This window comes from Sarcophilus harrisii, chromosome 4, assembly GCF_902635505.1.
Source record: "Sarcophilus harrisii chromosome 4, mSarHar1.11, whole genome shotgun sequence".
NCBI classification, from domain to species: domain Eukaryota; kingdom Metazoa; phylum Chordata; class Mammalia; order Dasyuromorphia; family Dasyuridae; genus Sarcophilus; species Sarcophilus harrisii.
The window spans coordinates 32,517,067-32,539,487 of record NC_045429.1 but is presented as its reverse complement, the minus strand read 5'-3'; the positions used below and the strand labels follow the sequence as shown (position 1 = coordinate 32,539,487).

General features: G+C 38.2%; 1 protein-coding gene across 4 annotated transcripts in view; it reads right to left on the bottom strand.

Moving 5' to 3' along the window:
* The window catches only part of TGFBR3 (transforming growth factor beta receptor 3), a 215,004-nt gene that overhangs the window by 180,671 nt on the left and 11,912 nt on the right, over window positions 1–22,421 (bottom strand). For all 4 annotated transcript variants that reach the window (XR_004234299.1, XM_031969337.1, XM_031969335.1 and 1 more), the window contains exon 2: window positions 5,844–6,024. Coding sequence is in view for 3 of the 4 variants with exons in the window: in XM_031969337.1 (XP_031825197.1) it covers window positions 5,844–5,904 (61 nt within the window). In the remaining variant the exon portion in view is untranslated. The remainder of the gene's footprint in view (window positions 1–5,843; window positions 6,025–22,421) is intronic.

The window sequence follows — 22,421 nt, the reverse complement described above, 5'->3', positions numbered from 1 at the left end:
ATCAAGACCACTTGACTAGAGGCTGGTACTTTATGCACCTAACTGCCCCATAAAGAGGAGAAATGAAAATAAATATAAGATAGCTAGGAAATCTGGAATCTGGAAAGGCTACCCATAAAAAGTGATCCTTGAATTATAATTTATTGTTATTTTGTTGTTGTTATTGCTATTAATTAGCTTTCTCTCCACTGGGATTAGGGGGTGTCAGGTGGAGCTGACAAGCTTTGGGGGGGGGGGGAATAACCATGGGCCCGGGAGGTGGAACGGGTGAACAGGTGAGGCTGTGCTGATGGACCGAAAATGACAGAACAGGATTCGTGTTAGTGGGGTGCAGTGAAGAAGCTCTATGTTCACAACCTGGCCTGGTTCAAGCCCTTCCTACCTCCCGACTTTGGTTGTCACATCCACTCCATCTCTCACTTCCATGCCTTTGCAGAGGCAGTGCCTCCCACCACCATCACCATCACCATCACCACCATGGCTGGAATCACTCCCTCCTGGAAACGTGATCTTTCAGTGGAAGCAGCTCAGGTGCTGCCTGTCTGTCCAAAACTACAGGTGTGAATGCTCTCTCTGGCTTCCATTTACCATGTACAACATACTTATCTATGAATAAGTCATATCCCCTACTGAAATATAAACTGTTTATCTCCTTTATTTTGTCCGTGTATCACCAGTACCTACCATAGGTCTTTCTTTGCACATGGCAGGACTGAATTAAATTTAATATAACAAATCTTAAAAGTCGGTATAACGGGAGGAAATCGGTGATCCAAATATAAAAAATACTGATCTGAGCCACCACCAAATCACTCTTCTCGGTCACCAAACACTCACCCAATCTTACCCCAGACACTTGGCCAAAATCTCAATTTGGGGTTTCTAAATATGTAATTTTTTAAAAAAATGACTTTTTATAGTCATTTAGTCATTATATATATATGGAGTCATATATATATATGGAGAGAGAGACAGAGACAGAGACAGAGAGAGTTGTTATAAATAATGCTTTTAAAGAATTCTCTGCAATCATTATTCCCATCCAGCTCTGTGGGGGTCATATTTGGAGTATTATTACTCCCATTGGGGTCAAATGGTCTGCAAATGGTCACATGTCCTTTAAGGGTCAGAGGCAAAACCTGAACGTCCAGCTTCCGGGCTCCAAGTCCAGCCTGCCTGGATTCAGAATAACCACCTCCTCTGCCCATTCTCCCCAAAATCCTTGAGGAATAGCTGGGAAGCCACTGCCATTATAGCAAGAGGACAATCATCTCAACATCCTCCCATGTCTGTGACCAACCCAAAGCTCCTACCCAAGTCCCGAACTCTGGAAGAATTATATAAACTGATGCAATGATCAGCTGTGAATGACTTATCTATTCTCACTCAGGAAATGATCCAAGACAATTCTAAAGGACTTATAAGGAAAAAGCTATCCACCTCCAAAGAAAGAATGGATGTTGTCTGAAGGCAGATCAAAGCATGCTCCCCCCAAAAAAATTTCTTGGGATTTTTTTTTTTTTGGTTTTTGGTCTGTTTTCTTTTGCAATGTTTGCTAATAAGGAAATACGTTTTGTAGGATTTCACATACGTAATCTATATCAAACTGCTAGGAGAAAGTGTTTGGGATGCAAATTTTAAATAATTTTTTAAAATTTTATGCATAATAGAGAAAAATAAACTAAAAGAAAAAAGTGGGATTTAAATATAGGTATTCCTGATTCCAACACCCTTATCTACTCATGAAATTCATCTGGCCCTGGTATTCAGGGAAGAATTCATGGGGGTGGTTATTCATAGGGGGAGGGGAGGGCTGAGCTAGCTAGGGTTTCCCATGGAGAGGAAGAGAGAATCCATCTCAACTTCCAAAAGAGAGATTTAAAAATCAAAGCAGTCAGAGTTAAAATAAGAGACCAACCTCCCCCTAAGGGAAGATTAAAGCACCCCTGAGTGACCAGAGCTATGTTTTAGTCTTCCCCAGTGAGGACACTGGGACTCACTCAGCTGCTCCCGGAGGAGGCAGCCCCAGAAATCAAAACAGAAATCTGGGTTTTAGGGCAGGAAGGGGCAGTGACCTCCCAACAAAATCCCACCTCCCTCCTGAGGAGGCCAGCAGCCGTCCAAGGCCAGAATTCTAGGAGGGGAATTGTTTCGAGGTTCATATTACTTAATGAGTTTTAATTCCAGATGTAAGAGTGGCCATTCAAAACCCCGCGCCCTAGGAGACTGGCACAGCAGCCAAAGCTAAGGCCCAAGTGACCTTGGGGCTCAAGCATGGGTCTGACTGAAAGAAATCCCTGTCCTCCTCCCCACTCCCTCACGAGATCTCCCCCCTGGAATCCTAGGGACATGAGCAGAAATAAAAGCAACACGGTTGCTCGTGCGTGTGCAGAAGGGCACATCTGGGCCCCAAAATGAGACGGGGGCACGGGCATCGACCTTTGCCTCCACGAGGAAACCGACATGGCTGGTCCCGTGCTCATCCCTTACTCTGGCCCAGCAGCCAAGAGCAGGCGCTTCCAGGCTTTCGATCTCAACTGATTTCCCCGAACTCTTCCTGTGTGCGTCTTTTTCCTGTTATTGGAAACTGAATCCTAATTAACTCTGGCAGGCTTCAGAAGCAGCAGGAAACTGTGTGTGTGTGTGTGTGTGTGTCACACAGCAACCACTTCAGAAACAAGCTGTGCAGCATTAATTAGTTGGGATTTTCCAGGATATGCAAAAACAAAAGATATCAATGAAAATCTATTTTTAAAAGGCAGGTAGATTTTTGTTTTTAAGTGTGGCCCAGCAGCTGGAAGGTCAGCACTGATATCAGAGAGACCTTGCTCGGAGCCTGCTACAGGAGCCCGTCGTCGTTGTTGCTCAAGTCAAATCACCTGATCCCTCACACCCCAGGTCTCATTCCAAAACAGGGGTCTCAACCCTCTCTTTCTGTTGAAAGCCACGGGTCCCATTTCAAAGTAATGGTGTTAAAGTCTAAAATGTGGGGGATAGCTATGAAAACAAATTACTTGAAATAGAATTTATATAAACACACATATACATGTATTGCATATATACAGAAAAATGCATTTACATCTGTGTAATATGCACAATACAGGTGTATATATATGAATACCTATACACATTTATGCATGTACAGATTGCACATCTACATTGTGACACATGTGGGTGCACATACGTGCATGTATGCACATACAAATACACATCTGCATTGTGGACTATACAGTGCGTGTAGATGCACATGGGTGTCTGCATATCCAATACACACTCCTGAATTGCATACATATACAAATACATCTACATATGTATGATATATACATACATATAGATGCACATCTATACACACACTGCATAAAAACAAGTTGAGTGACCCCAAATTAAGAACCCTGTCTCCCAAATCAGAGATCCAGGCCTGTTTTTGCAGTGCTGGAAGGCAACAATCTCAAGGACCTTCTTTCAAGTCTCCATCTCAGGCACCTTGTAAAGATTAGGGGATAGCGGAGAGGGTGTCGGCCAGTGGGGGTTGGAGGGATTCAGGGCTCTTGCAGCCGCACCATTCCTCTTCACGCCTCCTCTCCCTTCCCAGATGGCTCTTCAAGCCATCAAGGATGAGGGGCAGGTGAGGAAAAGCTTCATACAAATAAAGCGGTCAGCACTCTAGGAGGAGGCGTGTTGCCCCCTGCCCCCTGGTCCCTCACCACAGGCTCCAGCGGAAATGTTTGGCCTGCCATCCTGGGCAGCAAGACCACAGGCTGGAACAGATGGGGCGGTCTTCTTGGGACTGGAGCAGATCTTGAGTAACTGGCTCAGCTCTGCTCTGATCTCAAGCCCCAGCTCCCCAGGAGACCCCTAGAATACTACTCTCCATTGTGCCCAAGAGCCACCAGCTTCGGAGGAAGGGCTAATGTAAATAACACAAGACCTACCCAAAGGGGTGAACTGGGCCCCAGTTTATTTTCCTTAGGGTCTAATCTTCAAAAAGAAAACAAAAGTGGTGTTTAACCAGCTGAGCTGAAGTTGATTGTGGGGGGGAGGGGGTGTCAATAAAGGAGACTATAGTCTCAGTTACCTCCAAGGCACTCATGCCATCCCCTGGTGGGCAAGGACCTTTAATGGTTCCCACCAAGTCCAGCCTCCTGTGGGCTGCTAGGGAAGGCTTTCCACAGACGGGCCTCGACCCGAAGTAACCGGTAAATAACAGAGGAAATCAACCCAAAGTAATGGGTAAATAACAGTGAAAATCAACCCAAAGTAACCGGTAAATAACAGAGGAAATCCACGTGAAGTAACTGATAACTAACAGTGGAACTAACTCAAAGTAATGGGTAAATAAAATGGAAATAAACCCAAAGTAACCAGTAAATAACAGAGGAAATCAACCCGAAGTAACCAGTAAATAACACTGGAAATCAATGAGAAGTAATGGGTAAATAGCAGTGGAACTAACTTGAAGTAATGGGTAAATAGCAGAGGAACTAACTCGAAGTAATGGGTAAATAACAGTGGAAATAAACCCAAAGTAACCAGTAAATAACAGAGGAAATACACGTGAAGTAACTGGTAAATAACAGTGGAAATAACCTGAAGTAACTGATAAATAACAATGGAAATCAACCCAAAGTAATGGGTAAATAACAGTGGAAATCAACCCGAAGTAACCAGTAAATAACACTTTTTTCATTCATTCATCTCTCTGATCAGTCTCAAGGTAGGTTGTCCCACTTTTGAATATTCTAATAATCAGGGTATTTTTCAAGCTTAAATTTCCCTCTTCGTAATTTCCACCAATAGGACTCCACAGCAGAACTTAGTTTCTCTCCTAAATCTATACTGCAGTCCAATACTGGGTTGGAATTATTGGTTCTATTACCAGTATCTGCTGCTAGAAGTGCTTTTAGGCACAGGAGAACTTTCTGTCTGTTGTTGGCTTCCTTGAGATGAACGCCCATGAATAGTACTGTTGCATCAAAGGTATGTACAGTTTAATGGCCTTTAAAAAAATAAAGTATAATTCCTGTTCTACAGATCCTAAATGAGCCTTGTTGCTATTCAGCCATTACAGTTATGTCCGCCTTTTTGTGACGCCCTTTAGAGTTTTCTTGGCAGTAATCCGAAAGTTTCTTTTCCAGCTCATTTTACAGATGAGAAAACTGAGCAGACAGTTTTCTGCTGGGGGCTCTATCTCCCATGCCCTTAAGTCACAAGTAATAAGCATCTAAGGGGGGAATTTAAAATTAGCTTTTTTATTTTAAAACTATTTAATTTAAAACTAGCTTCCAGAAGCTAGTGTGCACCACTGGGTCACCCTCCCATGGTGTCGTCAAATGAAAATGCTCACAGAAGGAAAAAGAAAAGAATAAGCAGCTCATTGTCACACAATGGTATTAAAAAAAAAAAAAAAAAGATGTTTATTCTCATTTGCTTTTAGTGAAATATCTTTAAATAGCTCTTCAATAAGATATACTAACAATATGTATGTGATATAAAAATATAAACGTGATATATATAAGATATCATAATCAATGAACCTCATCATCTGTAATTCCTGCAATTCTACCAATCTGACTGGTTCTGACAGACCCAGCATCTGATCTCCCCCAACTAGGCTGCAGAAACTCTGGCTTATTTAATGTCTTCTTAGAGAAAATAAACTCCCAGAGAATCCAATCTTTCTCTTTTTTTTTTTCTTTTGTCTTTGAATGCCCCATTCCAAACACAGGGCCTCACACAAAACAGGCTAGTTGAATTGAAATGAATTCTAAAATAAAGTGTTTTGTGTACAATATTTCCAAAAGAAAATAATAAGCACGGGAGTCGCGTGGACCAACCTGACCTACCTGTTGTCACCAAACACCAATTCATCAGTCCCAACACGGTAACCATCCATTGAGATGCCATTTTGATCCTTTGGTGAAACAGCCTTCCCCAGTAGGCTTGGCTTTTAGTTCTTCCTGTCACAAGTTGGCTTTGAAAATCAGAAGAGGCTTTGAAATCACTTCTTTGCAAGTCTTCAATTGCCTGTGAAAATAAACATAAATTTTAACTTGGATCCTTCTTTGAAAAATACCCTTTCCTTTGAAAAATCAAATTAAGGTGAAATGGAAGCATTTCCAAAACAAACAAGTCAATTTTTTTAATTTTATGAGTTGGTTAAAAAAAGAAACATTTTGTCTATTAATATATTGACTTTTTTTTCCTTCTCCAGGCTCCATTCTCAGTAGGCCTGTCTCCATCTGATAGACTCCACAAAACAACTGTTTTTAAATTTTGTGATTATATGTACTTGTTGATAGCAATGAGCCCAATGGAAAACTTGTATAAATTGATGCAGAGTTGAAGCAATCAGAACCAAGAACAATTCAAACAAATATAAATGAAAACATTAAAAAAGCATTCAAACTCGGAATAATTTTAATGAACAAAGCTAGTTCCAAGCACAGGCCTCCCCACGGCAAAGACACAGGGATCTACAAGACTAGAATATCGTCTACACCATCCAAAGCAAGTCATTCTGTTCTTCACATTTACTTAAGTATTTTTCTTTGTTACAAGAGATGACTCAGTGGAAAGAGTGAGAGTGATATAATTTTTGATTATACCAGGAAATAATTGAGTATCAAAAACAAAAGCCATCCAACAAACTTTAAAAAAATTTTTTTTTAAATGACACATGAAATGACAGGCAAAAATAGTTGGTTGATTATTCACTGTACAAAAGAAACTCTTCATTTTACAGGAGGATTTTTACCATCAGATTCCTTCAAATAGATCAAGTCCCTCTTCCACTAAAAATGATTTTACTTAATAATATTTCTAGAACATAACCATTATTTGAGAGTCAAATACAGGGGGATATTTATTGTATATTCTCTGGTGAAGGGATGAGGATTGATCCTCACTATTCCCATACACCCTGGCTTTGGTCCAAGGTCCCAAAGCTGTTTTGCCCAAAGTCAGCCTGACCAACATACACTTGCTCAACTTGCTTGGGCAATCCAAAGTGGAGACCAAGAATTATTCCTGAGGCCTCAGACCCAGCCACTATCTAGTGTAGTATTTTTGTTTTTCTTAACCATATAAAATAAATAAAACTGTGCTGCCATTTTAATTAGGTTCTTATCTAATTTTTAATGTCACAAAGTTTTCAAGTATAGTGCCCCTAGCCAGATTCTTCCCATAAACTCTGTGGTTTTTATTGCTCAATTTTGTATAGACTGATGATTTTTGGAAATACACACACACACACACACACACACACACAAACCGGAACAGCCTGTACCATATTTCAATGGCATCCCCTACAACACTGTCAATGGGAATAAATTATATAACCTACACATATCCTTCAAAATAAAGAAAAATTTTTCGCTTTTAAAGAATCATTTCTTAGGCATAATTTATGATGAAAAATAAAATAAAAGGAATAGAAATTGAAAAAAAAAAAAAGGAAAAACTTGGCAAAAAAAGTAGACACTGATATGTGCATTCCACTGAATTTCAACAATTATAGTTTTAATTTTTATAACTAATGAAAATATATTTCACATTAGTCACAGACACGTGACCAAAGAGCACTCTTGAAGATATTTTAGCCTCTGTCCCTAGAGGCTGACCCTCAGAAAGGCTGCAGAGATCAAGCTATTCCACACATCTAAAGGCCAATCACATCTCACAAGGACTTCAAATATGAGGAATAAGTTGCTCTCTACAGGCCAGAGGCACCAGTGACTTCAGGCATAAAGACCACTGGATGGGCTCTAGAGATCCCTCAGCTAACAGTTGTATAAAGTCCTTTTAATTCTGCTTTTTCTCCATTTCATTACTTTTATCAAAGTTTGGACACTTTCTATTTCTACTAAAAGTGTAGATAATCTCTTAAAATTTAAATAAATATTATAAAGCATACAATCTTTTAAATTATTTAAGAGCCTCTATGGATAACCTGTTCAAAGCCATCTATCGTAGCCAATGTTGAACCTGTAACAAAAGTCTAAATCCTAGTTACCAGGATGGCAGTGTCTGTAATAGTCGGAAACAGTCATTGACTTGGTGGATCAAAGAGCTCATTTTGGAAAGCAGAACAGGCTCCCAAAGGGCAATGGGCCTACATGGACAGTCTACCCTGGAGATGCTGATGACCAGTCCTGGAGTGGAATGTATAAATTGCATCCCCAAAGCTCAAGAACAAGAGTGCAATCATAAAGACTATGGCAACCATAACCAGTGCAAATGGAAGTGAATAGCTAGGTAGAATGATTAAAAAGATAAACTGATTTGTGTGTGTGTGTGTGTGTGTGTGTGTATAGCATTTTATTTGTGGAAATATGTACAGAAAAATTGCATATCTTTAACATATATCTGATTACTTGTCATCTAAGGCAGGGGGAAAGAAGGGGAAAAAATTGGAACACAAGATTTTGCAAGAGTGAATGTTGAAAATTATTCATGCATACATTTTGAAAATAAAAAACTTTATTAAAAATAATTAAAATAAATAACACCCCCCCCCCAGAAAAGAGATATATAGATGTACATACATACATTCTCTACATGAGATTGATCCTCATATATAGTGGGGTTTGCTTTTTATTCATTTTTTTTTTTTGCAAGGCAATTAGGGTTAAGTGAGTTGCCTAGATCACACAGCTGGGAAGAAGTATCTCAGGCAGAATTTGAATTCAGATCCTTATAACTTCAAGGCCAGTGTTCTGTCCACTGCTGCCTTTTGATAAGATATGCAAAGCACTTTATAAATATTATCTCATTTTATCATCATAACTCATCATACCCATTTTACATATGAAAAAGTGAGATATTCAGAGTTTAAGTAACTTGCCCAGGATCATACCTTGAACTCAGGTTTTCCTGACTCCAGATTCAGTGCTCTATCCACTAAATCAAGTCTGTTTCTGGTAGTAGCCTCAAAACTGGCTGAAGACCTTTGGGGTCTGAGATTGGCTCTTTTCAAAGTTGAATATTTCAAAGTAAATTTTATCCTTATGATGAATTTATGTGTATTTATGGTTTAAAAATTTGGTATTCAGGAGGAGATTCTTCATTTACAAGATATTTTGGCAAATATACAAAATTGTATTAGGTAAGAGTTCAGTCTTATAAATTTAAGATGCCCACAGTTTGCCCAAAAAAATTGGTATGTGTGTAATTTTGGGGGGATGTCAGTATATTTTTAAACACTCTTTTTCTAAGATCTTAAGGACTTGGAAAATTTATTTTAAGGTTAAAATGGAGGCCTAATTTTATTTAGGTACTATAGAGATTCATTTCTCCACCCAACTTAGGCATTTATGATAAGACCATTCCACTTGTGGATTTGTACATATAGTTTAAATTGCCACGTACACATTATTGGCTTGTTGCCAATCTCAGTTTGAACATTAAAACAGAAACTTTATCTTCATTTTCGTCATCCCATCAATCAGATCATGCGATAATAACAACAACAACAAAAAGCCTTCTACTTACAGTTAGAAACACGTATAAAAATCTACTTGATAATATCTTGGAGAAATGAATTCTGTCAGGATATCACAGTGCTTGATTTATCACCTTATAAGATTTATGGTCACATAAAATGAAAATAACATTTCTTATCTTAGAGAGACAGCACCAGAATTATGAAGAATATCAGCGACTAGCCTTGTTTAGCCTCCCCAAGAGCAGTCTAACTTAGAACAATTCAGTGCTCTTTAAAATGGACTACAGTTAGAATGATCTAATTAGAAAGAGAACCAGAGTTAAGATTTAGGGGTTCCAGAATGAATTAATCCCTATTTGAAGTGAATGTATATTGTAATGGGGGAGACAACTATATAAATACAGGAGATAGATATAAATTATTATTATATTAATTATCATTATATAATAATGTTATTATCAATTAATGAAAATTAATTAATTGATTGATTAATAAACATATATACAAAGTATTTAGACACAAGGTATCTGGGGAGGAAGGGGATCAAAAAAAGCTTCATGTAGAAGGTACTTAAGCTACATCTTAGGACCATTACAAGGCATTTGGGGATTCCTGTCCCTCATGGGTGCACAGTGTTCGTTTGACTCATTGGTCAGCCTAGCATTAGTCCAGAAGCTTAGCCCAGGTCTGAACGAAACACTGCGGAAATGAAAGGCAAAGCATTCCACTAAAAATAGGCCAGCAAATTGCTGACAAGAATATTGGCCAATTATTAAAATGCGGCAATTACAAATATAATGGAGCCAAATTAAACAAGCCCGTTGCCCAAAGGCAAACCACAGTGAGTTTACACCAGATCTTAAAACATCACTGGGATGTCAAAGGCAGACTGGGACTCCAAGCTGTGGTTCTAACAGGGAGAAGGTTTCACCCTTTTTTTAGCTTCTCAAAAGCCCCTCTCTGATAGAGGCATTCAACAACAAAATTAACTCCTCAAGGCTTGGATCTGGCCTTCCAGACGGGCAACTGTGCCCCATGGCACAGCAGAACCAGAACCAGGAGGCCAGAGTCCCTCGCCGGGGCTCTCCCTCAACTCAACAATCAGTTTTGACAGAGATTGGGCCAAACTAATGAAAATACTCAACCAGGTCCAATTCCTACATGCCTTTGGGCTCCAGCCACTAATGAATGAGAAGAGGTGATCTTGGTGGCAGCTAACAAAAAAGCTTTTCAAGTGGAGCCCAAGGAAACACAAACTGGACTTTCTGACCAGACCAGAAACGATCACGAGATGTGCTATACTAAGTAAAGTGCCAGACTTAGAATTAGGAAGGAGGGCTCAAATCCAGCCTCAGACACATCAGTAAGATGGAGATAATAATAGATAATAATCTATCTTCCAGTATCAAGTCTTGAGATCAAATGAGATAATGTATAAAGGGATTTGAAAAAATCTTAAGGTACTATAGAAATGTGAGCTGTTATCATTATTGATCCCCATATTTCAAGCGAACATATATTTTATACTCCCAAATTATCGCTGTCTCAAACAAGTGTGGGGAGATAAGACAAAAAATCAGAACTGGATCTTCTCCTCTCAGAGTCTACCTGCCATCTTTCCTCAAATCTATAATGTGGCTGGTTCTATAATCTATCATCTTGAGGTCATCAGAGACCAAATGTAAAGACCAGGATCAGTTCAAATCTTTCTTCAAAATCACTCCTTATCATGCATTAGCACAGTTTATAATGCCTGTAATGGATTGAAGGAAGATATGTTTTGGCCTGAAGAGCAGCTCTAAAATAGCAAATTTGTCTTTCTCCATCTTAAAGGGGGAAAAAACTACAGCTCCTATAAAATGTATTTCTGGCAGTAACCTCATCCAAGAGCCAATAAAAGAAAATTATGAAACTCCTAATAGATAACACCTGTAGGCACTAGAAACTCAAAGCAAGCCCACAATAAGCTTCTAGCCTGAAGTGATCCAGATTCAAAAGAATGAGTTCTAAAGATGCATAGAAATGGGTATTAGACACGGACCCTTTTCTCCCAGAACCATACATTCTTAGAATCTGAAGGGACTTCTAGTCCAAGGATTATTATCCTTTTTTTTTTATAAGTCAAAGATTCACAATCTAGGAAAGCCAATGGACTCCATCACAGAATAATATTCCATTGTCTTTATTTATAATCGAAAGAAACATGAAATTTCAGTTAGAGGTTTGTAAAAATAAAGATTTTTTTTTCCCATCCAGGATGAATGGAGCATCAGAGATCAGAGACCTCAGAGTAAAACTGCTAATATAACTACTAAGCCTTTCAAATGAGGAAAAAAATTGATGTCCAAAAAAAAAAATCTAATATTATTCCCAAGTCACATTACTATGTCAGTTTCTTACTGTGTGACCCTAGGCAAATCCCTTCATTCTATTTACCTCAGTTTCCTCATCTGTGAAATGGCCAACTGCTCTGTATCTTTGCCAAGAAAATCCCAAATGGGATCATGAAGAACCGGACATGATTGTAATGACTGGACACTACCAAGACACATTTAGAATCTGTAGGACAGGAACTATACTTCTATTTAAAAGATCTTTAAATTGTGCAAGACTTTGATCAACAATACCATGCATGGGCACAGATTCCAGGAAGCCAACAACAGATAGAAAGGTCCCCTTTGCCCAAAAAGCAGCAGCATTTTTTTTTTTTTGATAACAAAGATCTGGAACCAGTTGGGCAGTACTTGAACAAATCATAGTGTCGGAATGAAATGGAGGTATTATTATTATACAATAGACTAGAATTAGTCTTGTGATTTAATTGGCAAAAGGAACTCCCAGGTAAGGAAACACCTTCCACCAATGCAGGATGGCCCCTTTCTGTAGCTTAGAATTTCAGAGCGTGTTCTGTCATCACATCGCCATGGCTGCACTATCCCGGCTCAAGATCACGTTGCCTCTCAGAATAAAAGTCATCAGTGAGAAATGTCAAATATGAAGAATACAGAGAAGCTTGGGAAAACTTAAATAATTTCATGCAGAGGAAACATAGGCTTAAGAGTCAGAAATTTCTAGGTTCTAATCTCTCATCATACACCGGATAAATCGCCTAACTTATTTTCAGTCACATTTGTAAGTTTGGAGGCTGAGCTGGATGTCCTCTAAAACAAACCCTAACATCTATATTTCTGCAACACACACACAGCCTATGGGGACTGGCTTTAGCCATCGTCTGCAGGAAAGCCTTCTACAAAGGGTTAAACAAAAATGGGCAAAAGAATTGTTCCAATGTTGGTTACTCGATGGGTTATACTGGGAATTAAGCAAAGGCGAAAGGTGGATGACAACAATCTCATTAAAAAGGGGGTGTCCTGGTTGGAAACAGATACAAGTATGTACATGGGAGCATCAAGATGCTCTTCGGGACCTCTTCCTGGCATCCCAGCACTCTCAATCAAGATCCATCCAAATACACAATAAGGCAAACATACCCATTTTTCAATCCCATTTTGAAAGGAATTCATTCTTACTCTTTTGCTCACTGTATTTATTCTAAAGTAAGTGAGAACCATTCCCTATCTACCCTTATCTTTATGTACAGTAATGGTTTAGAGAGTTACTCCAACCTAACTGAAAGTTCTCCTTCCTTTGTGTCCATGGATCAGCACACCAGGCCCTCTCCACTTTGTCCTGAGATCTGTCCAACCTCATGTTCATTGCTCCCATGACTCCATCTGTCCATCTCATCCTCTGCCATCCCCTTTTCTTTTTCCCTTCAATCTTTCCCAACATTTTCCAATGAGTCCTGCCTTCTGAGCCAAAATATTTCTACTATTTTTTTCAACCCCTTTTCTCTTTGCTTTGTCAAGAATTCAACAAACTTGGGACAAAGGTATTCTTTAAATCAAGGCAGTGATCACAATCCAGACTTGCTTTGTCATCCTATGCTATTCTTAACCATATTTGTCCAAAGATCCTCCCAAGGATATAGGTTACAAGCCTTCTAAGCATTTGTACATCTTGAAGGAACTTATGGAACATTCAAGCTGTTTGTTTATCCCCCTTTCCTCCTCATGACTGGTCTATAACACACACACACACACACACACACACACACACACACAGCCTATCTTTCTAAACATACATGTATGTGTATATAATACATATATTTTGTGTATAAATATATATCTATATATACACAGCCTATCTTTCTAAATATATATAATATATATATATATAATATATATTATATAGCCTATCTTTGTAAATATGTGTGTATGTATAATATATATTACTTATATATATTATATGTACACACACAGCCTATCTTTCTAAATATATAAGTGTGTGTATATACATAATATATATAAATAATATATATTATGTATATACACACACATAGCCTATCTTTCTAAATATACATGTGCATATGTGTATATATATTATATGTATACATACACACACACACGTGTGTGTATGTCTCCATCTTTCCATTCACTTCCCAAAAGAACCTTCCATTTCCTGGTTCTCTTAAGCTCTCCTTCACACGCTGCAAACTTGCTAGGATGCAGCATGTGGGCACGGGGCAGTTCTCAGACCCCCTCCTAGGGGCTCCTCATTAGGCTGTCTCACCTTGAACACAATATTGCTAATTCGATGCTTCATATTTCAAGTGTGTCTACAAACAAAGCAATGTCAGCTTCCCTGTCTACTGTGAGGGTGCCCGGCTCAGAACATAAATCTGCCAGTGAGAAAGATGGCTCTTTGGAGGATTGGAGAACAGAAGTAATACAGTTTACAGGGCTAATCTTTGGAAGTCTGTCTGGTTGTTAGACACTATAATTGGGAAAGAATAAATAATGGGGAAAGCTGCCTAAGCTATAAGATTGTATCCCCCTTCCATCACAGGTATAAAAAACCAAAGCAATAAAAAGCCCATAACTAAGTCAAGGACCAGAGCCATTCTCAAGGCAGTATGGAAATCAATCAATTGAACACCAAGCTTTTATTAAATACCATGAACCAGAGATTATAAACATGAACAAGAGATTATAATAAAAGGAGATCATGAGGGAATGTTTTCCAGTCATGAGGAATGGCCAATCCAAAGGAAAGACCACTAGACTGAAAGAAAATCTTACTGCCTCGAACCAGCCACATGATCTTGGACCAGGTCTGTGAGCCTCAGTTTCCCCCTCTAAAAATTGGAGGTTGTAATACTTGTCCTCTATTCTTTCTAGATGTATATGGATGATTTGTGTGAAGATACTTTGTAAACTATCAGTACAACATTATTGTGGTAACATTTTGATGGAAAAAAGGGGCAAAAAAAAATGAAATGGAGCAGAAGATGAACTAGAAATAGAAAGTCTTTCCCAACTCTAAATCTATCATCCAAGCACAATTAACAGGACCATCTCCTTAACAAACTAAAGGTCAAAGTACAGGTGTGAAAAAGAGAAGAGTTACTTATCCCAAATATTAATGCAAATCTCAGTTCAGTGTCCTCCTTACCCAAAATAAAAAGCAAAAATAAATATATAAATCAGTTTTCTGAGAAACGAAGAGAGCCAATCAAAACTGCAAATACACCCAGACGAGATGTCACTGATTTTGCACGGTCACAGGACAGATGCTCAGTAAGACGCAGCCCAAGTCTATGGGAACTGGAGCAGGGCCAAGGGAAGATATTTGTACCACTTGGAAATTCTGCCCCTCTGCCCTTCATTCTTCCCTCCTCCTCCCATTTTTTTTTATGGCTGTGTTTAGTTTGACATTGTTGTAGCTAAGTAGGTTAAAGGACAAACTCAAGAAGACAGAAATTGCAGCAAGTAGGGGCTGCTTTAAAAAACAACAACAACAACAACAAAAAGGTGATTCCACCCCCAAGAGCTCAAAGTCAACATGAATTTATTAAATGTTTACTATATATGCTAGACACTGTGTTAAAGTGGAAGGACCTTGGGGGTCCGTCAGGAATGGCTCCAGTCCAACCTGAATCCCATTCTCTGACATAGCCAATATTTGATCATTCATTGTTTGCTATTTAATTTCCCTGCTTCCTACCCCCAAATTCTCTCAACAGAGAACAACTATCTCATCCCACCCATAAGAAGAAAAGGTCGGGATCCTCTAGCAGAGATGGAGGGGGATTAAGGTTATGTGCTTATGGTAATATACTGGATGGAATATCCCCTTAGAAATACCATCCTACAAGAGGCAGGGTCAGTTGCCATGAAAACCCCCATGGATCAGACATGGAAAGGTCTGCTAGCAGTCAAAAATGGGCACTTAAGGGGGTTTCTGGGGCCTGATGAAATGTCTGACAGTCAAGACCCTTTGGAACCCACTACTAGGGACAATATAAAATTGTAAATTTTATTTACTACTTCCTCTTCTACCTCCTCCTCCCCATCCTGGTCCCTCGTATCCAACATCCACAGGGATGCTAGGGAGACCACTAGACCTTTGGGAGGTTAACATGGCAGTGGAAATTTGGAGGACCGGAGACAGAAAACATTCATTCTGTCCCTGAGTCCTTTCATTTCTCTGAGCCAAACTTTACTTAACTGTATATTGAGGAAGTTGGACTTAAATAACCCAAAAAGTCCTGTCCACGTCTCAATCCATGTTCCTCTGACATCCTGGTGAATGCTGCACAGCAACTAATTACATTCTTGTTCTCTTTTATGGGGTGTTAACATTTGGATGTTATTAAAATTATGATAACTTTTTATTTTAATAAAATGTGAACCAAGAAAACTATTTGTATAGATTGTTTTAAGAAAAGAGGGAAATTATTTGTGTAGATTGAAGAAAAGGGGAAAAACTTTGTGTAGATTGAAGAAAAGGGGGAAAACTGTAGATTATTTGAAGAAAAGGGGAAAAACTTTATGTAGACAGAAGAAAAAGGGAAAAGCTATTTGTGTAGATTGAAGAAAAAGGGGGAAATTGTGTAGATTGAAGAAAAGGGGGAAAACTATTTATGTAGCTTGTATTAAGAAAAAGGGGGCTACATCTTTAAGCAGGGAATGTCCCTCTATAAAGTCTGAAAACCACTGACAGAGAGGTCTGTACGGGAAAGGAACCCTGGGAGTATTCTTTTAGTAGTGGGAGAGGAGAAAATTTCTCAATTATCATCAGTATCTCAAATACTGAAACTCGGAGGTATTGAGAAAGGCTGATTTCTTGAGATAAACATTGATAGAAATTATCACACCCAGTAATTCTGATACTCCCAGTTAGGCTTTTTCCTATTCCCTCCTTCCCACCCCTGCCCCTTAATTAAAAAGAGAGAAAAAAAATTTAGTGGTAAAAAATATAGCATTGAAAAATGATGACATCAACTATTATCCAACATCCAGTCCAATCCAACAAGCACATGCTGTGCTGAGCATTGAACTGGGTACCAGGGATAATAAAACAAAATGAAAACCATTTCCTGTCCTTTCAGGGTTATAATTAAGTGGAAGGACACAACGGGTGAACAGATGAACACATAACACATGATCATTTGAGAAAGAGGTAAAGAGCAATCACTAAGAGGATCAAGAAATGTTTCCACATGGGAAATGGCACAAGAGCAGAGTCTGAAGGAATATTGGGATTTCTAAGAACTGAGAGGAAGGGGAAATGGTCCAGGGTTGGGGAATGCCAAATTTTGGGAAGCTAGATGTTGCAGCGGATAGAGAACTGGGTCTGGAGTAAGGAAGACCAGATGTAGCCTCAAAGCCTTACCAGCTGTGTGACCTTCAGTAAGTCACTTCACCTTTTTGCCTCAGTTTTCTCCTCTGGAAAATGAGCGGAAAAAGGAAATGGCAAACTTGTTCCATAATTTTGCCAAGAAAACCCCGAATGGGTTCACAAAAGCAAACAAAAAAAATTTGAAAAAAGGCTTATCTGGCTGGAATGCCAAATGAATACAAAAAATATATACAATAAGCTTAAAAAGTTAGTATAGAGGTAGCTTGGAAGTCAAGTTGAGATTTGTTACAAGGGCTATGATTTTTCTTTCTTTCATTGGGGAGAAAAAATGAGGAAAGGTAAGTTTTTGTTCAATAAAAAAAATTAATAAGGAATTCATATTGTATTTTATTTTATTTGGAGTTCATATTTTAATATTTAATGAGGAGTTTGTAATTTATCCTAGAAACAAGAGTTTGTATTTTATCTTAGAAACAAGAGTTTATATTTTATCCTACAGACAAGTGGGAACCTCAGATGGTCACAAAACAGGGAGGAATGATAAGATTAGATTTATACTTTAGGAAGATTATTTTGGCAGTTTTGTGGAGGAGGCACTAGAAAGGGGAAAGAATTAAAACTACAATATCCGTTAAAAGGCTGCTGCTATAATGATCTAGGCAAGAGATAATGAAGTCTAGGAGTTAGCTATGGTAAAAATAATAATGGAGAGGAAAGAATTGATTCAAGAGATATTGTGAAGGGAAAGCATGAAGACATAATGATCATGATGATGAGGATGAAGATGATAACTAGCATTTACTTGGACTTTAAAGTATAGAAAGCACTTTACAAATATGATCTCATTTTATCCTCATAATGACCAAGGGAGGTATGTGGTATTATTATCCCCATTTGACAGATGAGAAAACTTAGGCAGACAGAGGTTACGTAATATTTCCAGATTATACAACTTGTAAATATCTGAGGCTAGATTTAAACTCGGGACTTCCTGACTCTATTCACTGTATCTCCAGCTAGATGATAGGTGGTTACAAAATGGGTGAAGATTTAAAAATTCTTCCAATTCTTTTCCAGATCCACAACTGGGAACACACAGATTACAGAGCCTGGCACATAGTAAGTGCTTCATAAATGCTTGCCTGTCTGAAACTCAACTCCTCAGGAGCTGGCAAAAACCACCCAAAGACTTTTCCGTCTGTTATCTGAGAAATAACAAGCAGCAGAACAGAAGATTCCCTCCAAGCCTTAAAATAAGAAAAACATTGCCAACACTTAAGATTTTGAGACCAATCTAAAAGCCAATGTCAATTTCTCTGCAACTGTATCTACGACCCTTTCTTCCCAACACTCCCTCCTCCAAGGCTCCAACCTCAAAATGATCATTTTCCTTGGCTTGTTTCACTGTTTTGTGATACATAATTGGAAACAGGTGGCGTGGAGCGCAATATCTTCATGGCTATGATACTTGCCAAGTCCAATACCTTAATACAAATAATATTCCTCTTCTAGTTTTATTAAACCAAGCCTCTTAACCACACAGCTTAATCTCCCCAAAGAAGATTAAGTGAGAAGGCAATAGTAAGACTAACACCTGTATTGATGGCAATAGGTATGTTCTTTTCATGATTGATTACTCTTTCTACATTACTGGGGAACCAAACTATGCTTTGTCCCTTCAACTTAAAAGGGTTGATCCCAGCAGTCCCGCTTGTCTTGGATGGAATATGATGCCCTGTTTTTGATGATTTAGGTAATAACAACTTGAGTCCAGTTTGATGATGATCCCCATCTCTCAGTGAAAGGCAGCTTGGTACGAACCAGGACCAGGGATAGCTGTGGTCCTATTCTGCTTCTGACCCATCCCGGCCATAAGTAAGTCGGTGAGTGCCCCGAGTCCTTCTCTAAGACAAAGGTAGTTCAGGTTGCCTATCTGCCATAGTAGAGAGAGCTCCCTGCACAGTCAGGGAACAATCTCATCCCAATTTTTTACAAACCAAATCTGCCAACTTGAGGCAGCCCCTGCCTTCCACAAGGACTGATTTATTTATTCAGTGGGGATTTCTCCCTTCCCGGCACTGTAAAACCCTCTTGTTGACTTAATAAATGGTGCTTAGTAAATTTGGTGATGAGACTTTCTGAAATAAGCTATGCTTGTTAGATACGATAGAGACGCCACTGGTCACTCAGGAGTAGCACCAGGCGCTTACGTTCTGCCTATACTGCCCTGGTCAGCACTGAGTGATCTCCATGCCAGCATGAGGACAAAGGCTTTAGAGGGGAGAGGACAATGCTCACATAGGCTGCTAATAAACTTTTAGAGGAGGAAGGGAGAAAGGGAAGAAAAGGTCAGATTAAGAAAACAATTAAATATATAAATTTGGGGGGTGGGCAAAAAAGGAGATACCAAGGAGAGAAGAAAAGGAAGGAAATAATTAAATAGTATTTTTATTAAAACTTTTTCTTTTCAAAAGATATTATAATTTTCAACATTCACCCTTGCAAAACTGTGTTCCAAAATTTTTTCCTCCCTTTCCCCCCACCCCTCCCCTAGATGGCAAGTATACATACAAAGTGTGTTAAATATGTGCAATTCTTCTATACATATTTCCACAATCATCACACTGCACAAGAAAAAGTCAGATCAAAAAAGGAAAAAGATGAGAAAAAAAATGCAAGCAAACAACAACAACAACAAGTGAAAATACTATGTTGTGATCCACACTCAGTTCTCACCCTCCCTCTGGTTTCTCCCTCTGGGTGCAGATGGCTCTCTCCATCACAAGTCTATTGGAACTGCCCTGAATTATTGTTGAAAAGAGCCATGTCCATCAGAATTGATCATCATATAGTTGCCGTGCACACCGACCTCCTGGTTCTGCTCATTTCCCTCAGCATCTGTTCGTGTAAGTCTCTCCAGGTCTTTCTGAAACCCTCCTCCTGATAGTTTTTTATAGGACAATATACCACAATTTATTCAGCCATTCTCCAATTGATGGGCATCCACTCAGTTTCCAGTTTTTAGCCACTACAAAGAGGGCTGCCACAAATATTTTGGCACATACAGGTTGGGATATAAGCCCCAGAAAGACACTGCTGGGTCAAAGGGGATACACAATTTGATAGCCCTTTGGGCATAGTTTCAACTTGCTCTCCAGAATGGTTGGATGCATTCAGAATTCCACCAACAATGTGGACAATGTGTCCCAGTTTTCCCACATCCCCTCCAACATTCATCATTATTTCTTCCTGTCATCTTAGCCAATCTGAGAGGTATGTAATGGTATCTCAGAATTGTCTTAATTTGCATTTCTCGAATCAATAATGATTCAGAGCACTTTTTCATATGACTAGAAATGGTTTCATTTTCTTCATCTAAAATTGTCTGTTCCTTTCCTTTGATCATTTATCAATTGGAAAATGGCTTGAATTCTTATAAATTTGAGTCAATTCTCTATATATTTTAGAAATGAGGCCTTTAGCAGAACCCTTGAATGTAAAATTTTTTTCCCAGTTTATTGCTTCTCTTCTTATCTTGTATGCATTGGTTTTATTTGTACAAAAACTTTTTAACTTAATATAACCAAAATTATCCATTTTGCATGCCATAATATACTCTAGTTCTTCTTTGGCCCAAATTCCTTCCTTCTCCATAGATCTAAGAGGCAGAGTACCCTTTGTTCTTCTAATTTGCTTATTAATATATGTACATATATGTATATGTGTGTATATATATCTATATATATTTATCCCAGATATGATATATCTCCCTTTATGCCTAAATCATAAACCCATTTCGACCTTATCTTGGTATAAGGTGTTGGGTGTGGGTCAATGCCCAGTTACTGCCATACTAATTTCCAATTTTCCCAGCAATTTTTGTCAAATAGTGGGCAATTCTTATCCCAAAAGGTGTGGTCTTTGGGTTTATCAAACATTAATATTATAGTCATTGACTATTTTGTTCTAGGAACCTAACCTATTCCACTGATCAACTACTTTATTTCTTAGCCAGTACCTAAAGGTTTTGATGACCGCTGCTTTATAATATAGTTTTAGGTCTCATACAGCGAGGCCACCTTCATTTGCATTTTTAAAAATTACTTCCCTTGAAATTCTTGAACTTTTGTTCTTCCAGATGAATTTTGTTATTACTTTTTCTAGCTCTGTAAAATCATTTCTTGGGAGTTTGATTGGCATGGCACTGAATAAGTACATCAATTTAGGTAGTATTGTCATTTTTATTATATATTATGTCATTTTTATATTAGCTCGGCCTACTCATGAACACTTGATATTTTTCTGATTAGACATGACTTTGTGTAGAAAGTGTTTGGTAATTGTGTTCATATAGTTCCTGACTTTGATTTAGACTCCCAATTATTCTATATTATCTACAGTTATTTAAAATTTTAAATTACTCTTTGTATCTCTTGCTGCTGGACTCTATTGGTAATATATAAAAATGCTGATAATTTATGTGGATTTATTTTGTATCCTGCAACTTTGCTAAAGTTGTGAGTTTTTTCTAGTAGTTTTTCAGTTGATTCTTTAGAATTCTCTAAATATATCATAATATCATCTGCAAAGAGTGATAATAAGGTTTCTTCATTACCTACTCTAATTCCTTTCGTTTTTTTCTTCTCTTATTGCCAAAGCTAACATTTCTAATAAAATATTGAATAGTAATGGTGACAGTGGGCAACCTTGTTTCATCCCTGATCTTATGGTTCTAGTTTGTCCCCATTACTTATAGCATTTATTTCACAAAGCACTACGCCTTGTGTCAGGAAGAAACTGAATTCAAATGAAATTGTAAATAGTAGCTAATCGAGCAATCCTAAACAAGTCACTTAATTTTTCTGAGCTTCAGATTCCTCAACTATAATGTAGAAATTACGATATCTCCCAGATCTGTTTTGAAAATCAGCTGTGAGATAATATACACAAAGTACTATTCCAGCCTTAAAGTGCTATATAAAGACTGGCTATTATTATCACAGGCTCATAGATTCAGAACCAGAAAGGAGCTCAGAAGTCAACTAGCCCAGCCTCCTCAAACTGAATCTCTAAGAAGATAATTGATTTGCCCAAGGTCACTCAGCTTCTTAGCATCAGAAGTGGGATTTAACTCAGGTGTTATTTAATATAATACTATTATATACGTACATATATAGTATTATATAATGGTAAATATATATAATAATATAAGTAAATGTTATTTAATAATAATGATTAATGAGGAGGAAATCCTAATTTTGACTTAATTGGAAAA